This window comes from Falco rusticolus, chromosome 7 (assembly GCF_015220075.1).
Source record: "Falco rusticolus isolate bFalRus1 chromosome 7, bFalRus1.pri, whole genome shotgun sequence".
NCBI classification, from domain to species: domain Eukaryota; kingdom Metazoa; phylum Chordata; class Aves; order Falconiformes; family Falconidae; genus Falco; species Falco rusticolus.
Window position 1 is genome coordinate 51,295,057 of NC_051193.1, and position 25,798 is coordinate 51,320,854.

At 37.0% G+C, this 25,798-nt stretch overlaps 1 protein-coding gene across 9 annotated transcripts in view; it reads right to left on the bottom strand.

The window, feature by feature from the left end:
- PCNX1 (pecanex 1) overlaps positions 1-25,798 on the bottom strand; it is a 92,159-nt gene that overhangs the window by 28,988 nt on the left and 37,373 nt on the right. For 5 of the 9 annotated variants that reach the window (XM_037395982.1, XM_037395980.1, XM_037395978.1 and 2 more), the window contains 12 exons: positions 25,406-25,590; positions 18,067-18,157; positions 16,310-16,367; positions 13,973-14,190; positions 12,582-12,735; positions 11,791-11,823; positions 10,613-10,784; positions 7,003-7,113; positions 6,421-6,512; positions 5,086-5,195; positions 3,255-3,360; positions 1,441-1,533 (listed from right to left, as the gene is read on the bottom strand). In XM_037395982.1, the coding sequence (XP_037251879.1) occupies positions 1,441-1,533; positions 3,255-3,360; positions 5,086-5,195; positions 6,421-6,512; positions 7,003-7,113; positions 10,613-10,784; positions 11,791-11,823; positions 12,582-12,735; positions 13,973-14,190; positions 16,310-16,367; positions 18,067-18,157; positions 25,406-25,590 (1,423 nt within the window). The remainder of the gene's footprint in view (positions 1-1,440; positions 1,534-3,254; positions 3,361-5,085; positions 5,196-6,420; positions 6,513-7,002; positions 7,114-10,612; positions 10,785-11,790; positions 11,824-12,581; positions 12,736-13,972; positions 14,191-16,309; positions 16,368-18,066; positions 18,158-25,405; positions 25,591-25,798) is intronic. The other 4 variants (XM_037395979.1, XM_037395984.1, XM_037395983.1 and 1 more) reach the window with 4 other exon arrangements.

A 25,798-nucleotide genomic window follows, 5' to 3' on the forward strand; every position in this document is an offset into this window, starting at 1 on the left:
AGAGATGTTTTCCTTACGGAAAAAACCCTAGTACATCTGCTTATGTACTGCGCCTGAAAACCTGAAGCTACCTAAATACATAATGCTTTTGAAAATTAGTTTCTTACTTAAACTTCAGGCAGCAGCAGAAAAGCAAAATCCTTCTCAAACACGTGCAAGAAACTTTCATTTGCCTGACATATGGCTATTCACAAGCTAAACAATGGTTCCATTACAGGAATGCAAAACCAAGAAATTCAGTAACTCCAGCTCTTCAGGCAAATGACTTAGATAAATTTAAGCACAGGATCTGGTCCCATGTCATCATCATCAAGCAGGAGCCCTATAAACACATTAAAAGTGTCCAAAGCAGTAATATTAGCTAGACTAGCAATTCAAATAGTGTTTGAGTTTCAAGTGTTTTAAGTCTTGTAATTAACCATTCCAGTAAAGGAGTACTCCTGTATGCTACAGTCTACAGCCACACTAGCATGCAACTGCTGAGTCAAAGACTGAGGGGCTGAACCTTAAGAATCAAACCTGCTTAATTTAAATTTTGTTTCATTTTTTCCTTACTCCCAAATGATCCTAGTTTTGCCTGGGACAAAGTCAGTTTTCTTCTCAGTAGCTGGTACAACGCTGTGTTTTGGAATTAGTATGAGAATGATGCTAATAGCACATGGATGTGTTTACTTGTTGCTAAGTAATGTTTGTACAAAGTCGAGGACTCTCCAGTTGTTTAGGCCCTGCCAGCAGGAAGGCTGCAGGGGCACAAAAAACTGCAGGGGCACACAGCTAGGACAGCTGACACATACCAGCCAAAAGGATATTCCATATCATAGAACATCATGCTGAGTATATAAACTGGGGTGATTGGCCAGGGTCAGGCAATCCCTGCTCAGGGACTGGCTGGGCACTGGTCAGCAGTTGGTGAGCAGCTGTATTGTGCATCACTTGTTTGTATTTTTTCCCCCTTGGGGATTTTATTCCTCTCTCCTTTTCATTACAATTGTTATTATATTTTCCCTTATTTTATTTATTAAGTTGTTCTTATCTCAACCCCAACTGTAACCTTTTTCCCTGTTCTCCACCCCATCCCACTGCAGGGGCACGGCAGGGAAGTAAGCGAATGCTAGTGTGGTGCTTAGCTGCTGGCTGGGGTTAAACCATGACATCCTGACACTATTTAACTGAGATAAATAAAGCAAAAGAGGGTATTTTGTGTCAGAGACCAAACAAGTCCAGAATGTAAGAAGAAACTGGGAAAGAGCAGGGCAAGAAGAGCTTTTGAGCACATAAAACCGGAATATGAAGATACTTGGTCATGTACTTGCCACACTATATATTTAAAAGACCATCTAAAAGTAGTCAGGAGACCCGGTGCACTACCAGAGTAAGCCTTATATAACATTAGAGTATTTGTATATAGAAGACAAATGGGAAACATGATGGAACGCTTACCTGTAAAACTGTAAATACTGTACTGACGTGAATTGCAAAATAGAGTATACCAATGACTATACACACAATCAGGTCAGATTGCAATCGTTCACTCTGGGAAGTCAAAACAAAATAATTTTAGAAAATACCAGATTTTGTTGTCCTCTTCAGATTCTTAATTCCCATCAGCAGTAACACTGAGACTGAGCAAAGATTTTCAAGTTATGCCAGTATTAATTACTTCCATTGAAGCTATCAATTTCAGAAGACAAATCTTACGGCTAAGAGCATTATTTCAAATGAGTTAAGTGCAAAGACACATACCCAAAGTAGGGTAGGAGAAATTAATCTACACAATGTATTCACTCTCTCATTCTGGACTGAGAGTGTTTATAAGGACCCCCGTACAGCACTGATGAAAGAGCATGAAGGGCTAACCAAATTTCCCCTTTAGGATCTAAGAATTGCTTAGACTATGGAGCAATTAATAGAGCTCTGGAAAACAGCTGTCTAGACAGAGCTAACAACCAGGTGGAACAACTAGTCTCTAACCATTTTCCCACCTCCTTTACAGAAGGGTAAAGGATAGCTTTGGAATGACCATGAAGAACAAGTCTGAATTTTCCATTACTCCTAAAAAAAATGAAGCCAAGCTGTCAATAATGGGCAAAAAAATGAAATGAGTGATGCCTGATGTAGTCACAAGGGGGCAATACGTACTTAGGGTCACTACAACTTGGAGTCTCCCAAGTTTACACCTGTTCCCACTCTGTAAATACAGCATTAATATTTTCAACTCTGAAAATCAAAAGATCTTATCCACTCCAAAATCTGCCAAATAATTACACACAGCAGCTATTGCTGCAAGGTCTTTACTTCTTGAGATACAGCTTTTTTTTTAAAAAAAAATAATCAGTAAGTCCTGATTTAAAAAACAGTAAAAGAAAGACTGTATCATAACCCTTAGCTCCCCTCTCCCTTTGGTGACTAACACCACAGTTTGAGAGCTAAAGAGGAACTTGCAGCTCCTACAGTCATTCTCTCCTGTTAAGTGGTAAAAGAACTGCAGTCTCTGCACTAAATATTTACTTGCAGTTTCCATACACTGCACCCTGGTAACACTTGTGGCTGATGTACTAGGAGAAATCCATCTATACTGTTAGTCTCCTACAGCCAAGCCCTACACAAGGTTCAACCTTCTTTTGTACAAGTTAAATATCCTAAGCTGCGTAAAGTCTTTACTTACTGCTCCACCATGTGAAAAATGTTTAAATATTACTATTTGCATAAATACTTAAGAGTGAATTTGTACTAAAAATTCAAAGTATGTGCTAAAATAAATGGAACCAGTTACATCTGCTCTTTAAAGAAAAAACACCAGACAAACCACAAAAAACCCACAATGCTTTCCACCAGTTTTATCTTCTGCTTCTGAACAGCACGCACAAATCTCTTGCTCACAATTATAGAAATAGAGTTAATCTAATTTTGGTACCATTAACTCTTTCCCACTAACTTTAGTACAAAAGCAAGTATCATATTATCAACAAGCTAAAAGAAAATCCTCCATGATACTTCACTGAATTCACACTTGGGAATTCTAATTCTCACACATGCCTCCTTTTAAATAACTTAAATTGCAATATAAGCATTATACTCAATATAGTACATTGGTTCATCTCCACATTTAAAGGAAACACTCCAGTATCCATTCTAATCAACACCATGATAATCAACAAGTGTTGTGAGTTAAGTAAGATCCAAACTGATGCTATACAAACTAACATAAAGTAAATGCTTAGATTTCATTAAAAAAAATTTAAAAGCCTACTTACCACAGAATTTCTAAGCTTTTCGGGTAAAGGATCTTTTACTTCAGAAAGAGGATCCTCGGGGTTTTTGTCTTCAGAATTAGGAAAAAATTTTGATTGCACTAAAGAGCTTAAAGACAAAAAGGAACCCACTGAAAAGCATGTATTGTTCGATGTGGTTTTAGAAGAATAACAAAATCAAAAGTTCTATTACAAGTTGATTAGAAGAAAAAGTAATCCTGGCTTATCAGTGTTTTCACATGGCTGAGCAAATTTACAAAGATGAGATCTCAACTTTATACAAGAATTAGTTCTCTGGTTGCAGACAATGACCAACTTATTAAAAGGTGAGCAGTCAGATGTTCAAATAGCAGTTTCTCCAGTACCAAGACAAGTAACTGAAAAAAACGTTAATTCAAAGTGGAGTTCTTAGTACCCATGAAACAAAACTTTAGTTCATAAGCAACAGAAATGTAACTTGGTGCAAAGTTTAGTTGTCTATTTGTCAACACCAACTAGAACACCAAGAACTCCTTGGTTTAGTTCAAACCTCAACAGTAACAGAAAAAAAAATCCCAACAAAACCAAAACCAACTACACTACCCTGATTAATTCATGATTTAGTTGTGCTAACCAAACTACTAAAGTCTTAGCAGATCTTTCTGGTACTAAAGGCCAAAAAACTTACACCTAAGCTTTTAGAAGACCATATGCAGCAGTCCTAGAAAAGAGTGTCCTGCAAGCCCTCAATGTGATTTTTCTTACAATACCTTATGTGGTACAGAAATATGTATTATTTGATTTTATCAACAGGAAGCTCGCTACAGAATGAGCCCTAGATCTTCAAAGACAATTACATACTGCAATGCTTAACTGCGCCACATCCGTCTAAATAGGTGAACCTGCACATCAAATATAAGCATCCAGGCTATAGTACTTGGAAAGAACAAAAGAATAGGTATCTAGGGACAAGGACCTCACACTAACTGAGTAAAGTCACCTGAACTAAGAGAAACAGAACAAGGTTTGGTTGTCAACCCAAAGGTAAAAATCTTCCTTCAGTGCGAACAGTCAGGAATCATTAATCTCCCGTGTGGACAGAATAGGCCCCTCATTATCTACCCCACGCTACCACTTATCAAATTCATCCAAAATTATGGTTAGATTTATATTGAGCTTCAAGCTCTAACTCAGGTATATAACTGAGCCTCTATTGGCTACTTTGTGGGAGGTGTTTACCATACTGGAACTATTTTGTTCTACACACATAACTATTAACTGCATCAGAAATACTCTCATCATCAGATCAATACTCCAACTCAGAACAGCAACACGAATACATTTCCCCACACTACACGGGAACACTCACCACCAAAACAGATCCTTATTGTCTTGCATCTGAGATCAAATAATTTGAACAAGTACTTTGAGCATACATTCAAGATAAGAACACAGTAATGAATTAAGTGAGCAGAGCAGTTCAAAAAATCCACACGTGGGCTTCAGCTTAAACTGTGCTTTGAGCACCTCTTTAAATACAGAATGGGTACAGGCTGTTCAGCACAAATGCACCAGCAGAAAGATGGCACCCGAGTGGCATTTTAGAGAACATTGGCAGTTAAATCAATTTCAGCACATAAGAGATTGGTCAGAAGTCACAAAGAAAGGCTGCTGTTAGAGGGGGAACTAGATGCAAAACTTAAGAATTTCTCTTTAAACTACTGAACACATATCATACTATTTTTGATAATGCTGGTGACTACCAGTTGAAACAGTACTAGTGTATAACATTATAAACAATGTTCCCTTGTGACTTGCTTCCTCCTAGGGGAAAGAACACAAATGAATCACTTACAAAAGTACAGAAGGGTCACTACTTTGTCTGCTGAGATGATACGAAATTGCCACTAACAAACCACAAAATATGGAGAAGAGAACTGGAATATGCTGCCCATCCCAAGAATCCTGGAGACAGAAATGAAGCGTTAATAAAAAGGACACAAAGTACGTAACACTTATCTGACGTAAGAATTATGTATATCATAGTAAGAGAATGGAAAAATTAAGATAGAATTCCACATCAAAGAGGACTTTCAGTACAAAAATATTGATCAATTTTACACATCTAACCAGAAATTGGAAACTAACACAGTGTACATCCCTTAAGCCTACAGCATTAATCATTGCAGTCATCAGTTTTCATAACTTATGAATAATCTCCTGCATTCCTTGAGACCACAGGTTCTTGGAGCTGCAATTAGTAACTTCTTAATTTTGAAAGTTACGTATGTTTTTACTATTTTTTTTCCTCATGTGCTGAATTCCAATTAAAACAGTAGTCCTCTTTCTTTTCATGATCTGTACAGGATCTACAAAGATGCGACACTGATTCTTTGCTAAAGCTTGTTTATCTTGAACAGATGTGTTTACAAAAGGCTAATTAGACAAACATACAAATTCACAGAAAGCTAATTATGTTCTGCAGTCAATGGCATCATGGGAGTATTTCCTCTAGCAACTTTTTACTGTCTGTGGAAGAGTGGAAAAAAGTCAACTCCAAGTTGGAAGGTGCACATGCTACAATTAATGGTGAACTGACAGCATTTGATTATTGACAAACACCTGAAACCAACAAAACCAACCACACTATTTTCAAAGAGAAGGGTGTTTCAAGCAAGAAAAAACTGTTCGTTTGGGGGTTTTTCCCCCTCCCTTTGCCAGCTAACTCCACTTTTTAGATAGGCACACATCTTTACTTTGTCATTATAAACTATTTCCTGGTTTCTTTTCAAATTAAATCTTTATTTGAAAAGACTTTCTGGTTTGCAGCACTGGAAAACACACTCACATGAGCCATTTTGAGAGATTAACAAACCAATACATGAAGACTGTGCTAGAAACAAGCCACATGTAGAATGGAACTGATGGTAAACATCATGTGGTTTTGGCCAATAAAAATTGCCTGTTAGTGGAGGCACAATGATAAACCTCTTAAATCAAAAAAGTTTGCTTTGTTCCTGCACTGCATCTCCGTTACTGACATCATAGCTGAGCATGCATAAAACCCTACCAAACCAGACTAATATTCCATTCTTAATTCACTTTCTGCATATTTAAGTATCTAAGATACAAGGAAGCAGAGAACAAACCCCAAAACATTAATATATGCTGTGTCTAAGATTTTGCTCACCTTCAGGGCACCATAGCACAGTCCATACAACAACGCTACTGCCACAATACTACAGATAAAACTGTAAAGTGCTGCAAGCAGGCTTGTGGTAGCTGAATATCATAGAAAAGAAAGAAGCATTTAGTAGTGTTATATAATTAGGTTAGAATACAATATACTACAGATTAATAAAGATAATAGCCCCCTAGTTGCAACACTTGATATTAAAAATAATCCAAACCACAGCAACTACCTGTACTTTCCCCTACAAATGATTTTTTTTTTAAAAAAAGCAATTTCTGTGGCTTTATTTACCTGCTCATTTATTCAACAGCATTACCATGGGAATAGTTAACAACTGCAACACAAACCAGTCAAGGAAGAAAGTATACTTTTTGACAGAGTTACTAGAACAGTAATTCTACTTCTCAATAATCAATCAGAAGACCCTTAGCCTTTCTGAAAATACAGTTAGTATTCTATGCTTATAGGGTAGGAATATAAATAAATAGTAAAATCATTAGATTTTTTTTTAACTAGCCTACTAATCTGATGGCTGGTCCTAACCATGTTTTTGCCACTGACATAAAAAACACCACTCACCATTGCCACCAAAGACATGAATATCCAGCTGTTCACAGAGATACATCACAAATGTATTCACCTGAGGCAGGAGACCAATGAAGAATACTATAGGGAAACATAGTGTAAACACTATGGAGGAAAAAAAAAACCAACAGTTGAAAGTGGTGAATATGAAAAACATAGCATGTTAACATACTATTCAGTTTAAGTTCTAGGGTGTCACCCATACCATTTAACTCAACATCTATGAAGTACTTCTACTTTCAATTCTAAGGAAAATAGTCATTATGTACATCTCTACTTCAGTGATTCAGAACTGACTGAATATACAGGTTACATAGACCAACGGTCAGAAAATATCTTGTACTTCCATTTTAATAGATGTAGAAACAGACACAGGCCAATTCAGGCTTTCCATTTTTATTTAGAAAGATCAGCCAAGAACGTTTACAGACTAGAAGATTTTTAAGTTTCCACTCATTGTAAATGAGGCTTATCTGAACCTAACTGCCTGTCTGGAGTTACAGGAGCAAGCTAACACCAGCCACACTGATGTAAGAGAAGCCAAGCATTTCACCTCCAGGTTTTTTGCCACTAGTAACATCTGACACTTTCACTCATTTTCCTACACCACTCCTGAAGAGTTCTGATCTTAAATGACTTTTTTTTTTATGTGAAAACAGGTAACTGTATGAACCATTAAAACCTCTGCAAATTACACTACTTAGGATGCAAAGATAAACAAATGCCACTTAATTTTAATACAAAGAATGTCCCAACCTGTACCTATCACTTTCCATCTTAAGGAGTAAAAGGTGCAGAAATAACAGCTATTTACACAGCTGCTAAGTAGTTCAGATGTAATTTACAAGCAGCAGCATATGACAAGTTCTAGGTTCTGAGTGACAGAAGAATCAAACCATGAAAATAACCCTAGCAGACAAGATCCAGCAGTTTAGGGAGGATTTCCTATAACCTCATTGACTTGTAGCTTCAGGTAGCAAAAGAAGAAACCAATTTTAAAGTATCCTGTACAGTCACAACTCTCAGTTTTATGTTTCTAACTATATCCACAGAATGGTTGAATACTAAAGGGTATCACATCAGAAATGTCTACATGAGATAGCAACTAAGAATCTAGGGTTTTTTCCTACTCCTTGGTAAAGTTAACTAACTAAGTGCTGTTTAAACACACGTAGGTTCAGGGCTGGGGAAAAACAATAAGGTCTGCATCTTTTTACTGATACGAATTCAGAAATATGAGACTAGGAAGCAGCTATTTTTCAGAATTCTCAAGTAAAAACTTCATCTCAAATCATTACTCAAGGAAGCCTACATAGGAGGCTAATGAAGCTGTTTCATGAAGGCTTAGAAGTTGAACTATCTTGGGTCCACTGAAAACAAAATTATAAAATAAATCTGGGTCTACACAAATTATAAAGGGTAGTCCAGCAAAAAGTCAACGTTTCTGATTGCTTTTGACATCTATAACAGAATTGGCCTCTAATGGGGACCACCTAGGCAAAACCAGAAAGCAACTGTTATAAATATGGAGCAGACTGAAAGCAATTGATGAAGTCCAACATGTGGGAGACAAAATAAATACATAAATAAATTTATACCAGTCCTCACTTGTTTGTTGGCAAGGGCACAGCGATTAAGCAATTATGTTATCTAAGCACAAAGTTTGCCTTGCCCTGCACCTGTGTTGCTCTAGTAGCTATGCCCGGGAATGGGAAAAAAGGCAGCTGAGATTTTTACTTTGTGCTAATGAAGTATGTTTGCTAGCAGCCAGCTTGCTTTGCAATACACAGAAAGCTTTTTGAAATAGTGCTTCATCAACATTAAGGGGGGGAGGTTATTTTGGTTTGTTTTTTTTTTAAGCAGTGAGAACTGTTCTGGCAATCTGATTTTTTTGTTGATAGAACTGTTAAGAAATATAAACCACATAAGGTGGTGCAAAATACCCAAGAAGAACAGTAAAACACAAGGATCAAAAAGCATTCAGAACTCTTCAACTAAGACATTTCAAAACCTAATTCCAGAATGGACATGGTCTGGTGAAGAAGCCAGCATGTCTTTAAAACTGGAAAACACTCTTAAGAACTTTTTTTTAAAAGTAGGTCACTTTCCCCATGCAACACACCACTTTTATATATATCTATGTACTACCTTATGGGTATACATTATGGCAATGACTCTAGGTGATAGGAATGGGAAGAAAAGACTTTTGAAATTGACAGAGGAAAAGAAGCAAGATGTATGTCTTGAATAAGTCAAAACCGTCTGCTGTCTTAGCTTCTTTTTCCATCACAGATACAGAATGAAGTAGTCCAGTGCATAAACAGATCATAGAATCTGCAGAAAAGCACCTTTGTAAATTCCTGGACAACCCTCTGTTCATAAATAAGCGGCTTTGACCTTTTCCCTCTGTATATTTAAATACAGACTTAGCAGCAGAAAGTTGAAGGGGGAAATAGTACTAGGTATGAAATTCAGGATATTCCCAAAATAAACAAAAACTAAAATACCTGACTAATTTTTATTAATAAAGTAAACAAAAAAATACAAATTAAGACTCAAGTTTTCATTTTACTTAGAAGACTGTCCAAAAACTGGAGGCATGTAGTCGTAACACTTAACTGCTGCAGTCTTTCATGCACAGATATTTTGGTACAACTGAAGAGAAAGTGTGTTCAATTTAGATGAATCCTTACAGATTTTCTTCCCCCTCCAAAGAGGTAATCCAGAGAGTATCACCCAAATAGCTCTGCTCCATTTAAGAATATGCACAAAGTTTCTATGATCAGATGGTCTTCAGATGTTTACGTTCTCTCTCCTTTCTATAGGCTTTGCCTGAGATTACACAGCTGTTACTACTTTCTATAATTTTTTTAAGTAAAAGAAAGTTTTGTTGGGTTTTTGTGTATGTGGGTTTTGGCTTTTTTTTTTTTTTTTTGAGGTGGTGGGTTTAGGTTGGTTTTTTTGGGGGTGGAGTGAGTGTTAAAATATAAGAACTATTGTGAACACACTGTGCTGCTCAGAATACAATGGAAGTATCTCATACAGCCCAAAATTACATTTTTGGTATTGCGGATAGGTCTGTTATGAGAAGAGACACACTAAATAAGATTTAATCTGTCTACAGTGTTTTTAAAAATTGTGTCTCTATTGTTCAACCTGATCACTAAACACAAACAACGTGATTTAAGAGAACTCCTACTCATTTGCCACAAGCCCCTCTAGAGAGTACAAGAGCGTCTGAATCAAAACGTTTAACTCCTGAGCAGTTAGGTCCAAGCCAGGGTGGCATATCCGGGTCCAAGTTAAGAAGAAAGAACAGAAGGTCCAGGGATGAGGACTAAGATACTAGATAATTAAAAAGCTAAAAGTATTTTCTTTCTACAACACCGTATTAGTTTATTATCTGCAGTTTGTTACAGCAGAGCGATAGGAGGGAGAAATTTTACCCATAGACTTCAAAGCTAAAACTACTCTTTCCAAAGGAAACTAAGCGAACTCCATTTAGAAGGTGATGATGCAAACAGTGTCATAAAAAGATGTGGGGGCAGGCATGGGGAAATTTCTCCTGTGGTGAAACAAACAAATCCATGAAGAAGCCACTCACCTATAACTAAGTCCCTGGCTGACAGCAGCAGCAATGGGTTGGTGAAAGCCATTCCATACAACCTGAATCTTGTTGTAGATATGTTTCTGCTGCCATAATCCAACAGCCAAATAAGACCACAACATAAACAGAAATACACAGGCCTACTATAGGCTATGATACGATTATGACCCTGTTTAAAAAACAACACAGAAAAAGTAATTGTTACTTTTCTGTTACAGATAATTTCAGAACCAACATTAATCACTAGTCATCAAATAATGTAATCATCTTAGCACATTTTTTTTTCATAAACCCCTTAATGCATCACCTTGCATTAAGTAAGTCTTTTTTGTGTGTGTGGCTTTGATATGATGAGGACACAACAGATTAAGTTAGACTAAGATACAGTTACCCTTATTCTCCACTAAGTTTTCAAGTATGGCCCTTACAATACTAAATGCCAGAGAAACTGACTAGGCTTCAATAAGCAAGATAGAGTATCCTTATTATGAAAAAGAAGCAATTAAAGTTGTTTAAAATGACTCGGATACTGCTCCTGCTGGGGAAAAAAAAAAAAGGAAGTATCTGTATTTGTGTGTTCGTTAAAACACACAACTTATTACCTGAAGTAATACGAATTACTTGCTGCAGAGGAATAATGCTTTTTCATACCTTATTTAGGACATAAATATTTTGTCTTGGCAATCTAGCAGATGCACACATTGTGCAACACTAGCACATTAACATTTCCATGCTCAAATGTTAATGCTCACTAGAGCACTGCATACTCAGAGTGAAAAAATAAGACTGTGTGCATGCTAGGACAACTGAATGACCTACAAGACCAGAATAGAAGATCAAAGCCATGTCGGTTCATACCAGTATAGCAAGTTACAACATTAAGAATACTTCTCAGTATAATTGCTTGAATATTAAAGTTTCATACAAAAACCTATCAGGATATGGCTCTAAAGCAAAAGGCCATAGAGGCTTAAAGCAAGGCGGACAGGATTTACTAAATACAAAGTAGGGGAGATAGTGTCAGTTCCCTTCTCACACACTGACGACAACCTAAGCCTATCCTGCCTTATGAAGGCAAATAAGAGAAACGCTAAAAGATCCAACTAAACAGATCAGTTCTCTGTGGAAGTTCTACAAGCCCAAGCTTAGTATACTGGCACATGCTCATGACTTACATGTCGAGGGGAAGAAGAATCTGGCTGAACACTCTGAAACCGAAACAGAAAGAGCAGAGTTACCCAATCTACAGGTAAGTGTGTTTACCTCCTCCTACACACACCCCCCTTCTTGATTGAAGTTCTTTTCATAATATCTACAATTAATTCTACAGTTGTCAAGCCACTCTATATCCTTTAAATAACACAAAGTATTAAACTATAAAATATGTTCAGAGAGTATGTCTATAGCCAAGGTTTTCTAAAAATTACTGTTTTCAAACTTTTACCTTTAACACAAATTGTGTTATGCACTTCAATTTTAAATCTGATTTCCAACCCGACAGTCTAATCCTAAGGAAATAAACAATTATTCTTAAATGACAAAAACAGCATTAACAGCTGTCTGATAAAATCTAGGATTCTGTATGCTTAGATATAATTGCTTAATATGAATGCATTGAGGTGTATCCACCTTAAAAATGAAAATAACCCCCCCAAAACTCCAGCCAAACAATAAAACTCCAGGTTTAGTTTGTTGGCTGTTTTCAGCCAGTAAGAATGTGCTTTTTTGGGAAAACAAGAAGTGTGTGAGAACAACAAATAAAAGGTTGTTTAACAAACATACACAGAACCATTCTAGTGAAGTGACCTTGTATGACCATCTATGAAACTTTCCACGAAGCTGAAGTTCACTCCTTTCTTCGTAAATGATAATATGCATGTTTTTTCCTTAAAGTTTAACCAACCTGCAACGCCCAACTGAAGTTATTTCTATTTTTTATAAAAAGGAAAGATAAAAATTAAAATACCTTCAACAGCGAGTACTGACAGCTGGCTATTACCAGGCAGAACTGGAAGACCCAAATATCCTTGAAAAAGCCCTCTATAAGAAGTACAGAGCCCAGAAATGCAACTAGAATAGCTAGGATGACAGCTAACACGTTTTCAAGGATCTCACGATTCCTGTAGTAGAAGAGGGGGGAAAAAAAAAGGACAGAATTAAAAGCTAACTATGTCTAGAAAAAGCTGCAAGGGAACAGTTATGGTCAGAAGTTAACAAGAGTTGTAGCAAAGTAGTTAAAAATAGATTTCAACTTGCACTGACTATACTAGCACACTGTCTTTTAGCAAAGCTAGGAGCTAGCAGGATTTCAGTAATAGCTCAAAGCTATTAGTATCTTATGGAATTTTACTTTAAACAGCAGAAGATAACTTCAGAAATAATTCAAATGCTCATCCAAAAGCATGATCCATAATATAAATCTATACCAAGACCCACACATGATGGTTACAAGCCTGTGAGGAAATATATGCATGAAGCTTATCAGTATATAATCTGTCATTGATGATTTTGTATTGAAGAAACTAAACATACTCTCACTTGGCTAAGACATGCCAAGTGGAATAAAGAGAGTTCCATGTGATACGGGCAGTGCTTAGGAACAGAATTAATAGTATTTTCGCCTGGACAGAATCACTAGTATATTGTTTATCTCAAGGAAGTTCACTACTAAAATTTAAATAACTCCAAAAGCTGGTAACCATGGAGTCACCTTAGTTATATTCCACTAGGTAAATGCAGCAGCGACAACAGGTTACAGCAGGGGTCCTCAAACTACGGCCCGCGGGCTGGATACGGCCCCCCAGGGTCCTCAATCCGGCCCCCGGTATTTACAGAACCCCACACCCCCCCCCCCCCCGGGGGGTTGGGGGGGAACCAAGCAGCCGCAGATGGCTGCCTGCCACTTCATCCGCGCACCGGCCCCCTGCTTAAAAAGTTTGAGGATCCCTGGTTACAGTATTAGATGACCCTCTGGAACAATGCTTTGAAACAGCTGGTAAATTCTCTCGATTTGCTGAAATAATGTATGCACCAGGTTCTAAACCCTTTCAGTTTTTTGGAGAAGGTTATTGTCTAACTTTAAATACTGGCAACAAATTTCTCTTGACTAAATACACTGTCATGCCACTCATGAAGAGTGAAGGTAGGGTTGTTTGGGTTTTTTCCTTTTTGGCACTGCCAGAGAAAAAGGGAAAGTAGCCTTTATTATTTTAGAAAAAACTGTTTTGTATTACCCTTTCATCTTTCAGAGTATAAATAAGTACAATTCTGTAAGGATAAGTATCTCTATTACTCACAGTTTAGTTACCATTTTTTAAATCTTTACTTTCTGATGTTTGTCATGTATGAGGATCTCACCTATCAAATAAAGCCAGGAGAGTTAATCTATCAAAATTGATGCTAATCCAAAGCTTAGGCAGGATCCAAAAGCGATAGTACTGCTTGACTTTTTGAGCTGCTTCCTCTTGAGGTTGCATGTGGTCCTGAAGGTCAGGGCTCAGGTCAATATCTTGCTGCTCCAGCAGATCTGTATCCATGGTTAGCAGCCTGTTCAACCTGATCTGAGGAAGAGAAAGCTAAAAGAAAGTCAGTATTAACAGAAGCTCATTTTTATTATAACACCATATTCCACTGAAAAGTGCTTTGGAGAAAACTGCTAGAATTACTCTGTTTCACTTTACAGAGGTTAAATGTTAAACACTGTCAGTTCTCAGGCTTCTGCTTACTCTTCCTGTCCTTAGCATGGCAAATGAATATCACCAGCTGCAAGAATAGCTTGCATACAACACAACCGTTTGGCATTTTAGCATATGTCTTATTTCAAATGAATTATGAATGTGTCTTCCAAGCACATTATCCCATTTACTCTGAAAACTTCAAATTTGAAGACAAGTAAACTGATGTGTGAACAGAAATAACATACACTACAAGAATAATCCAATTCTGAGTTTTAAGAAATGTGTTGTCATTTGTTTAAAGTTAGCTAATCTGCATGCATACCCATGCTGAATGATTGGTTTTGCATGACAAAGCAACATACACATGCATCAGTAGTCAAATTCAAACTCACTGGATTCAGAATATACTCAAATTTAAAAAAACTCTGCCCTAACTAGTCAAGTACTATTTATGACTGACTGTATTTCTCACTTATTTTATAGCTTGCTACTCCAGCATTCTCTTGAAATCACACTAATACCAACGACCATGAAGGAGGGTACTCACAAGGTTGACAAATTACTACAGTATGTGTCATCTAATCCACTTTATAGATTTCATTAACAGGCCAAGAAACATCTTAATGCACTGCCCTTCAGTCTTAAAAAGTATTACCATTAAATGACCATTTAATGAAAGATCTTCGCAATCTTTATAAGGCAAAGATTAAAATTTAAATACGTATGTCACCTTTAGGTGTCAAAATTATAGGGTTTTCACAATTACCTTAAACATTTAGTTTTTTGGTTTTGATTTTTTTTTCCTGACTCCTTAAAGCATCAGTGTACTGTAACTATGTTCAGTCATCTTTTCCTTCCTAGAAAAATACTAATAAAAACAAGCAAAACCACTCCCTTTCTAAAGGCATTTCAAAAATATAAAACATACTTAGACAAGCTGTGTCAGAATAGGTGCTTTTTTGACAGTTTAAAAAGCTTTGTGTCTTAAAAGGCACAACAACATTCATTGCACTAATAATAAATTTCAGTGGAAGTTTCTATGTAGCCACATGGGCTAAGTTTTTTATAAATATGAGTTTGCCTTAAACAGAATCACTTCCTCCAGTGGTACCACACTGACAAACCAACCGCACATAACGGGTAATGCAGCCTCTTTTCTGAAGGCTATGTTTTTGAGGGGGGTGGTGGAAAGGAAATTAAGTTCCTCTAGCAGATGCTGGGTTTGAAAAGCACATTCTTGATCAAAACCGTGGTCAGGCAAATTGAGGTCTGCTCCTCTGCCAAATGCTGAATCCGTGTTTCATTTTCCCCCTTGATTAGGTCATTAGGTACTTTATTAAGCTAGGAAATCAAAGCATATTGATCACGACCATTTGCACTGTTTTCATGACACAGCAGCATAAGACTTCAGAATTAAGAGTACAGGTACGTCTGGACTTGACAACAATATAAAAAGGTTTGAGATCACAAAGCTAAGGAATTCTAAAGCTATTTACAGCACAACACATTGTAAGCCTCTGCCTTCCCCCCCCCCCCCCCCCCCGGTTGTTCCTTGTGTATGAATTAAAATTTTGTACAGCATATTCCAATGATAGATTGTTAAATTCCTTTCAGGGAAATTACTGAGGTTTCTCTTGGTCAGAACACAGAATTTATTCTTTGCTGCCTGCTAATCTTAGTAACGTACAGAAGGAAAACTGTCCAAGTTGTCCAGTCATCTCTGGAAAGCCATTACAAGGTATCTCAGAACATCCAATTTCCATGTGATACAGGAAATCACTATGCTTTAGATCAGAGAAAACCATTTACATTTAAAGCGCTATGCAGAAAGATGAGCTTTTATGCATATATGAAGACATTGCAACAATAAATAAATACTTTATCTTCATTTAAACCCGGGCAAAAAAGCCTTCTTAAAAACAAAGAACTAACACATAGGATGATTAATCAGCACTATACAATTGGAAAGTCTTCTGATTTTTTTTGCATGCTTTAAAAATAAGCAAGAAGGACTTACTAGATCATGTGGATAAAAGCGAACTGAGGTAGAACTCGATACGTGAGAGTCCGTGTCACTACAAGAACAGGGGAAAGACTTCAGATTATAAAACTACATTTTATTTCAACAGGCCACTCTTAGTTTTCTAGTGTCCCAAATTAACTCTTGACTCCTCGCAAATTTTGTCCAAAAATCCTTCTGTAAGTTTTTTTCCTTCAATCACATATTTTAAACACAAGTATCCACTTAGTCTTGTGTTTTGCAATAAATTCTGTAGCTATAGTAAATAAGGACACTCTTTACCCTTACTCTTCGTATAACTTCTCAACACTTAGTCCTTAAGATGTCTAACACCAATCATCACAATAGCAATTATTTCACTTCCAAAAAAAATGTTTATAATCTGAGGTGTAAACACGCATTGCATCTCTAGATGAGTGCAGAGTCTGCTATGTTTTCACATATAGTTCTATACTGTTTTTGCCAAGGTCCCAAAACTGCCAAAAATAACACATACTTTAACACAAGCATACTGAGTTACTTAATCTTAAATTGCTTTTGAAAAATTTAAATAAAATTAAACTTCTGGTAAGAAAAGCAAAATTACTTTGCAATTTCCATTCATTAGAGATGAGGAGAAATTTCTCTTACTGTATCAGAGTCCATATCCAACCATTGCTTTTTTCCCCAAATTTTGGATAGCTTTTGATGTTTGTTTTCCATGTAAATCACATGGCTGTAAGACTTGTACCAAATTTATGCAACTTTCCTTCAGTTCCTTGCCTTAAGATAAAAACATTCTTTGTTATCAATTTTACTTCACTGAAACTCCAGCATTCCCTGAAGCTAAGATCTGATTATTTGGGCATGGCCAGTTTGTTCCTTCCATTAGCACATATAACTTCATAATAGCAGCCATCAGCAAAGCCACTGCATCTTGAACATGCAAGCAGTACAGGCAGGCATTGGCAGCTTTGTGCAAGGAATGCAGAACTTTTTTGCCAAAGTTCAACTCTACAAAAGGCACTTGCACACTATCACAAGAAAGATTTTAATATGGGAGCCTTTATATTCCTTACTCCATAATTCCAACAGCTATTCCACTCACACTGGGAATTTCGTAACATTCAGCATGACGCAATAGCTCCAGAGCAGCTCTATGTGGTGAAGTGGACTGGGGTGAGGGGAGGGAAGGATGTTTTGGGATGTTTTTCTTTCTTCTGCCTCCTGTCCCTTCAGAGAAAGGGCGGGCATCTTTCCAGCAGCAGATGAATTTTCTAGTACGTAGCTGGCTATTTCAATGGTAAGTTAAATTGTAACCTCAGGCATGTTAACACTTCCATGTATTGTTTCATGCCATCTATGAACTTGAGAACGAATTTATCAGTTTACATTTGCTTCACAATTGGAAGTTCATTTGTAAGTAAGTTAATAGTCATTATGGTCAACAGCCACCTACTTTCCCAGAAACCAGGTTAAATCCTTTAAGAAAGGCTTTCTATAAGCCAATCAAAAAAAAAGCATTTGTCAAGTTCTCAGTTTAGACGTTCACTGCTCAAGCTAACAGTAGTCTCCATTTTCTGGATTTATTTAAGCCAAGAAGATTATTTATGCTGTGTCATCTTCTAGTACAAATCACTTAGGTTTCAAAAGTATAGAGTAATATTTTATGTTCATTTTCTATAGTCCATACTAAATAACCTTTTAAAATGAAAATCAAAGATCTGGTTGTAGTAAGACAAGAATCATCACTTTTGACTGGCCTTCACACACACCAGATGTTGGATGCTCTTCTTGCAGCTGGCTCAAAGTTCACAAGCGACATGTCGCAGCCCCCTGTCTCGTAGAGCGTAGAACTGAACTTACCTATTAAAGAAAAAGGTCAAGAGCAGGTCAAAATCTAATGTTTCATCCCACTGGTACTAGTTTCTATTTATTAACTTACTACTGAGATCAATACAAACCGCTAGATTTACATCAGTGTCAGAATACAGAATGTGATTATGCATTAATGTGTCAGCAACGTAGACAAGACATTAGCTATTCAGTCCTCTTTCATACCTTTTTACATGACATGTACAGTAAACTGCAATACTGAATTTTAAGGTTTTTTACAAGATGTCACCATTAACACACAGAAGCAAAATGTGAACCTCTTTGTCCCTCACTTAGAAAATAACCTGGTGAACAACTTGCAATGACCTGTTTTTCAGTTCCTCCCCACCCCCAGTAGAACAATCAGTACATCATGCACTATCAGTATTTTAAAACCATGGCATTTAGCCAAGGCAGATTCGAGTGTCCTGAATAAATTTATTTTGGAGGCAAGAAACACAAAGAGTAAAAGAAGTGGCCAGAGTAAGTTGTACTTCTAGAAAAACTGAAAAAGGAATGGCAGGCAGAGATCTATTCTACAAGCCAGCACCAAACAGTTCAGTGTAAGAACAGAAGACTGCAAACTAACATCTCAGATAAACCATTTGGAGTTCCTGGAACTCCATTAACCATCATTTCCTAAAGTTGTTATTAAAAACTTTTTGAATAAACACTATCAAGGTATCTCTAAATATATAATTAACAAAAAAGTGCCCAGAGATTATAACTCAAAAGATAAATTACCTTACTCACAATATGATGTTTTTACAGTGCCCTTCTTCCACAATAGTCTAATCAGAGACATAGGCATTGTAATTTCCCCTGAAGGCCAGGTTCAATATATTTCAGCTCTGAATGCAGGAAGCAGATTTTGAAATTGAGCTCATATGAAGCATTCTGCCAACTACTCCATCTCTTCTAGCTCAAACCCCTTCTTAAGCCATGCATGCTTTGCATCAATATTTTAAGATCTGCTTATACAAAACAAGAAAATCCCACTATAGAGCATGTGAAGCAAAAACTCCATGCACCTCTCAGCTGCATGACTAGCAGCTTGCTCGTCTGTTGATACAGGCTAACAAGCAGTCCCAGGAGAAACACCTAACAGGATCAGATTCTGTGAGAACACAGCCTGCTTCTAACAGAATGGAGTTTGCTTTTTTTTTTTATACCACCCCCCCCCCCCCCCCCCCCATGGACTCTCCAACTTCTCTTCAGACCCACAGACAAAGTTCAATGTAAAAAAGTCTGAAAGAGGTTAAAACACCTCCAAATGGATTATTAAAATTGCAACGAAGGAAAAATACTGATATATTGAAAATACTTCATAAAGCTTCTACTCTCAGAGGAGGCACTTCAGATCAACTAGACACATACCACAGCTGTGCCAAGCCCAACCATTCTGACAGGACAGTCAGCTACTTAGCTCAGGATTCAAACACAGCATGCATCAGAGCTTGGTAATGCAACAGCACTCTCAATTAATTACATCAGCTATAAGAATTTGTAAGGAAATACAAATAGCAAGTTCACTTGCCACGATATCTTCCCAAATAGTCAAGATTTTAATCAAGCACTTCAGTCAAATATCCTTTGGTTTTTAAAGCACAGTGTAGTGAACAGTGGTTACTCAAGTTTAAATTTTCAACTAGTGCAAGGCATTAGGCATCTTCCTCCCTACAGCTAATAAATAGCCTTAGCTACACAGGCCTGTTTATTAACTGCATGAGTTAAATTTCAGCAGCAAATATCAAGATATTGGATAATACACTCCAGGTTCTTGTCATGACAAAATTATGCTTAACTTAGCACAGAAAAATCTTCTGAGCAACCAGTCCTTAAATGAGACAGGGAAGTTTGGGTTAAATTATTCATGTTTTTGCACTACTGAATTGAGAGCCTGGAAATTGTACTTTCTGATTTTTACATTGATGAAATTCTAGTCACAGAAATTAGAACATACTACTTGCAAGAAACAACTTCCCATTCTTCTCCTGGGCTCAGATAATACATCAGTATCTGTTACACAAGAAGTTTACTGAACTGTTGTTACATTCATGTGAAAAGTCTGAAAAGGGCCTCAAACTGGAAAAAATTTAGCATAAAACCACTTCACCTTAGAAAATATCTACAGTTCCCACACACTTAACTCATCTTGGAATCTATCACAAAGTACTGCATTTGTACTGCTGCCGTAAGTACTGCGTGGCTGCGGTGAGATAAAATAGATCTCGTTACTAGAAAGATAGCACACAGAACACTTAATTCCAGTTGTTTACACACAAACTACAAAACAGACTCAGGTTTTGCCATACTTGCAATTATCCCTCTACTTATATAGACTTCGTATTTAAAGTTGGCTCTCTGTCAAGAAAAGAATGGCTTGTCAATAAAACAAAGCTGTCTGCCCCTTTTTTTGTTTTTCTTTTGGGTTTCCTTTTGTTGGGGGCTTTTTTGTTTGTTTTAAATCAAAAGGCTCTCCAGAAAAGCCTCAACTCAAAGTAAAAAAGATGACAGGACTTTTCACTGCTGTTGAGGACACAAACCCTAAGGTCTGACTGGAGGTCCTACAGCTGAGCTTCAAAATCCTGTGAATTAAGTGATTTTTAAACTGTGTGAGAACAGCAGCTTCCTCACAGCACACTCAAACTCTAATGAAGGATCCCAACGCTCACAAGATTCAATATGCATGGATATACCTAGCATTTTTAGTTACTCAAATTTTTCTCTCTCCCATTCCTAGCTCTCCCACAGCATTCTCTGAAATACTTGTAATAGCATCACATCTTTAAGGACTGTAATTTAGTAAGTGTCAACAAATGGCACTCACAAATTTGTTTTACAAATCAAGAAATACAGCCAGTAGCATGTTTGTCAACTAAACAGAAATACTTATAACTTCTCCCTTTCCTACCACAAAGGGAGGGCTGTGAGTTCTTCGCAAACTAGTCACCCAAACAATATTCTATTTGGATCAGGTCACAAAAAATAACAACGCCAAGTCACTGATACTCAGGCACACAAAATCAAAATACATCTTTGTGGACATGAAGAGAGGAAAAGATGAATGTACTTCTTTTGAAACAAGTTTCCTTGTTTAAAAAGACAAAAGTATCTCATGACCAAACCCAGAAACAACCACGTAACAATTCACAGCATACAAAATGGTGTTCCCACAGTTACAGGAATGAATGAAAGCAACAAGCTGATGAGCTTACACAGATGAAACCTGGAAGACTTAATTGGCTCAAGATCCAACTAAAATGGTGCTCTGATGGTTTCTTCAGCCAAATTATTTTCAGCACATTCCTCAGTTCTCCATCTAATAAATACTACTGTTTCAGACCTCTCAAACTATTTCTGAATGTTGTTAGCACTTTTTGGCATGTTGAAGTCTACATCATCATTGGATCCAGATATATTAATCTACTACTTGTGACTGTATTTTTAAATCCTAGTCAGCCAAACCAAAGTAATCAGATTTTGACTACTGTAGCGTGCAGGGAGCTATTGTTTCCAAAGGTTAAAATATTTCTTTCAGCTGCAGTATGAAGACTTCTTCATTTAGAATACTTCAAAGCAGGTTTTTTTTTATTTCCATATGAAGTTTGTCAAAAGAGTAATTTGCCCATTATGTAGAATTCCAAAGACTACAAAATAGGAACAACGGAAAGTAAATATTTATTTCCTACCTGTACTTTTGAAAAATACCCCCCCATCTATCCCCAAAAAAATTACGCCTACTTAATAAAAAGATAGTAAGGAACTGATTCTGAATTCTTTTTAATCAATTAAGTAATCAGTGCATATGTTTATCTTTAGAGAAAGTTTTGATCTTCAAGGCCATCAAACTACCTTCACAAATTAAAATACTTCAATAAAACTGAAAGCTTATCATTTGCATATAGGCAATAAACTGTAAATCCAACATAGCAATGTAATTGTATTGTAAAGCTCCAGATGACCAGTTTTCTTTAGTCACAAAAGTGATATTCCTAAATTTTAAAAAAATAACAAAAAAATTATCTAGCCAAGGATAAGGGGCTGTAATTTCACCCTACTTTTAGAAACTGGGCATCTTTTCTAGTAACTCAGTACTTGGATCCCTAACTACTTCACAAATAGTAACACCTACAACCTTTGCTGCAAGGACTGAAAAATCCCAATCATCACCTACATGTCTCCAGAATCAGGTATTAGCAAGAATAAAAGGCATTAGTACTGCTACACTGTGCTCTGAAGGACTGTCATTCACTTAAGTCATGGTATGTGTTTTGTTGCTGTCTGCACTCATAATACATTAATCCTTCCCATAATCATGGCATTTGGTCTCCCACCTTTCCTTTCTGTCCTACATTCCCCTTACCATCGACTTCATGCTTACTGTTCCACATCAAGCTCCTTTTCCAGCCCTTCTAGTTTCTTCCCTATCATGAAACAACATAATTGACAAAAATCCTTCTACTTTGAACTGGGTAATTCCTCAGGTATCTCTTGCCTCACTAGTAGGACAATACCCGGTTAAAGATGCCTGTATCACCAGACTGGATGTAGGCTAGGTATAATAGAATAAGGTTCATCCTTCATAAAATAAGCCAGAGTTAACAGACATGATTTTTTACAGCAAACAAAACAAAAAAAAAATTCAACCGTGTGTCTTGTTTAGAGCTACAGCTTGACATCAACACGTAAACAGAAAAAAATGTAGAAGCAGATACTGTACTAGTGCACAAACACAGGAGTCTTAAATATGGGGCTTTTAACGTTAAGTTAACACATGCCCTGTTTTGTCTTCCAGATGAGCTGGAATATGCTAATAGAATTTCAGTAAGAACATTAACTCTTATATGCACTGCACAGAGATATATAACCCCATCTACTATATGTCACTTATATTTCCAGTTGCTGTAAATCAGCTTTTGTTTCTTCATCTTTCTCCCAGCCTCTATTTTCAGCAGTTTTTCTGCCCTGGGCAGACACAGGGACTTCCACAACAACAAAGAATTGGTCATATCGCCTGCATTGCTTTTATCAGCATCAGAATAAAAGTTAAAGAAAAACACCAAAATACTACCCCCACACCCGTACACAATCTGAAGTAAAATGGTCACCTTCCACTGTAAAGTATCTTGGGACAAGAAAGCAAAAGCAACAGCCTTAGACTTAACGGGAACAGAGCAGTGGTGTTACTTCATCCCTAACTGGGGACTAAAACCAAAACAGAACCAAAAAAACCACCAAATAAACTATATACCAGGTACAAGGAAAGATACTCTCCCTTCTTGTCAGGCCTGATAAAGGAATCATGCATGCAAAAGCCTGTGCCATTTTGCCAACTATTTTACTTTCACAGAAGACAGTACCTGTCACACAAAGCCAGTTACACAAAATAGAAAATTTGTTTTTCCTAAAATAACGAAAACAGATCTTGCCTACAATAGCTGCTTTTGCTCATGAAGGTTTCTAAAGAGCTTCAAACATGGAATAAATCCCTACTATACATTAGATTTTTAACTGAGCAGATCCTGGAAGTTTTGTGCCTCGCAAAGGCAATGTGCTGCCCATGAAACTGTAAGCACAGTACAGGCAAAATTTCAGAAGAATAAAGCTGTATAAATATCTGAAGACTAATACACACCAAGACAATGAATATGCCTTTTTAAGAGAGCCTGAACACAACACTGAGTTTCTTAAATGATCCCCTTGGATTTCTACAACATAGTAACACAAGTTCCTAAGTAACTCGGACTTACCTAGGCTGCATATTACATCTTGAATTCTATAAAACTCAATTGTATTATTTTGAGTAAGATTAACCAAATCCTTCAAATACAGTAATGGCAGCTTAAAGAATAAATCCCAACATTAACCTTGGACAAGTATAACCAGTGTCCCTGAATTTCAGTGGTATATTCCAATACTTTTTCAAATGAGAAATGAGTAAATAAAAATTCAGTAAATCTGTAGCTTTATGTGATATGCTCTCATCGTTCAGAGACACATACAAGTGTTGAAATAGTAGTTTTGATTTTTCTATCTAGAACCTAGTAGAGCCACAAAATCTTAACGAAAAATTATCAGGCAAGTAGATTGTGTGTATTTAGCACATCTGTAGTCAAATTTTATAGAGCATCTCAGAGAACATCAGGATTGTTTTCAGGTTTGCTTATATACAGTTTTTCATTATATTGCAGCTAGATGACGCAAAAGAATGACAATTTGTTAGCCAAACTGGTATTTAAAGGGATACCACTGCCTAGCAACTCTTGACATCTTCTCTACTAGTGAAGTAAGATGACAACTCACTTATCTTTTAGTACTGAGTTACAGTAAGGTCTGAAACAAGTGCTTTGTCCATGTTTTGGGCTAACCTGTACTTTTGGGTTATTACAGCTGACAGCTGCTCAAAATACGGTCGCTACTATTTGTCAGTTCTAAAGATGCCCACTTTAATAATTAGAGGGAAAATTCCACATTAATACTAAAGTCCTAAAGTAATTCAGGCCACGTACAGATAGCTGCCAAGATCCCTGCCAGGAATTTTTCTGTATCTGCCCTGCAATACTGTGTTGCAGGAAATGAGTCACTTATTATGACCATCTTAACTTCCTTCTTCCTGGCAATTTTATTAGCTGCATAGCTATTAATAAATAGTTAAGAACTCTTCATGGTTCATTTTATGTAGTACTAAGGGGCACTGTAAGGCTCCATGAAATGATGACATTTGATAAAAGAGTCCAGATTTTCTTCCCAACTCAAGCTCCTAAATCAAGGTGTACATGAAAAGCACTCTAATTTACATGAGTATATCTTTTCTGAACAGCAGCTAAGCAAGACTCATCTAATAAAAGATGAAGAACTCCTAGGGACCATAACAAGTATTCTTTGAAAGAACCAGAAGATCCTCAAAGTTGGTCTCAATCTCTGCTTAGCTACCTGTGACAATGCAAGAGAACTGGTGCATTACACATCATGTTGTTCAAGTCATGAAAGCTCTCACACCACCACTACTTGTATCTATGCATCCTCAGAGTGTTTCTCATCCTGCATTTGTTACAGAAAGTGCCTGGAAAGACGATTGTGAAAGGCAAGGAATTTATGAGCAATATGGCCTTCTAAGAAACTCACCTACAAGATTCAGAAATAAAACTAAGGTTAGCTGATTTTCACCGCATTATTACCCATACATCTGCTGTATTAAAAGTTCCATGTCACCAAGGTTACATAAGGCCTGCATACCAAGTTCATCGTGCAAACTGCTACCGCCTACAGCAGATGCAGTGGCATGTGATGCTTCTAAGTGGACACTCCCGTTTCTCACCAGCAAGGAGGCGCTAGCGCCGAGCACAGCGGCCTGGGAAGGGGGGCGGGACTGCACTTTGACCTGGGAGGAGAACTGCTGGCCTTGCTGACCATCTTGAAGGCTACGAGAAAACATGGATTGGGGACACATTACCAGGAAGAAAAGAAAAATAGCTAGAAGTGAAGCAAAACAAGAATTTTGAGTTTAAAGAGGAAAACTTAACAAGTATAGCATTGCAAAGGCACTTACTAGGGTTAACATAACCCATAGTTCCATGTAACAGAACACCTGGACACCAGTTACATCAGTAGTCTAGAAATACAGTTCCT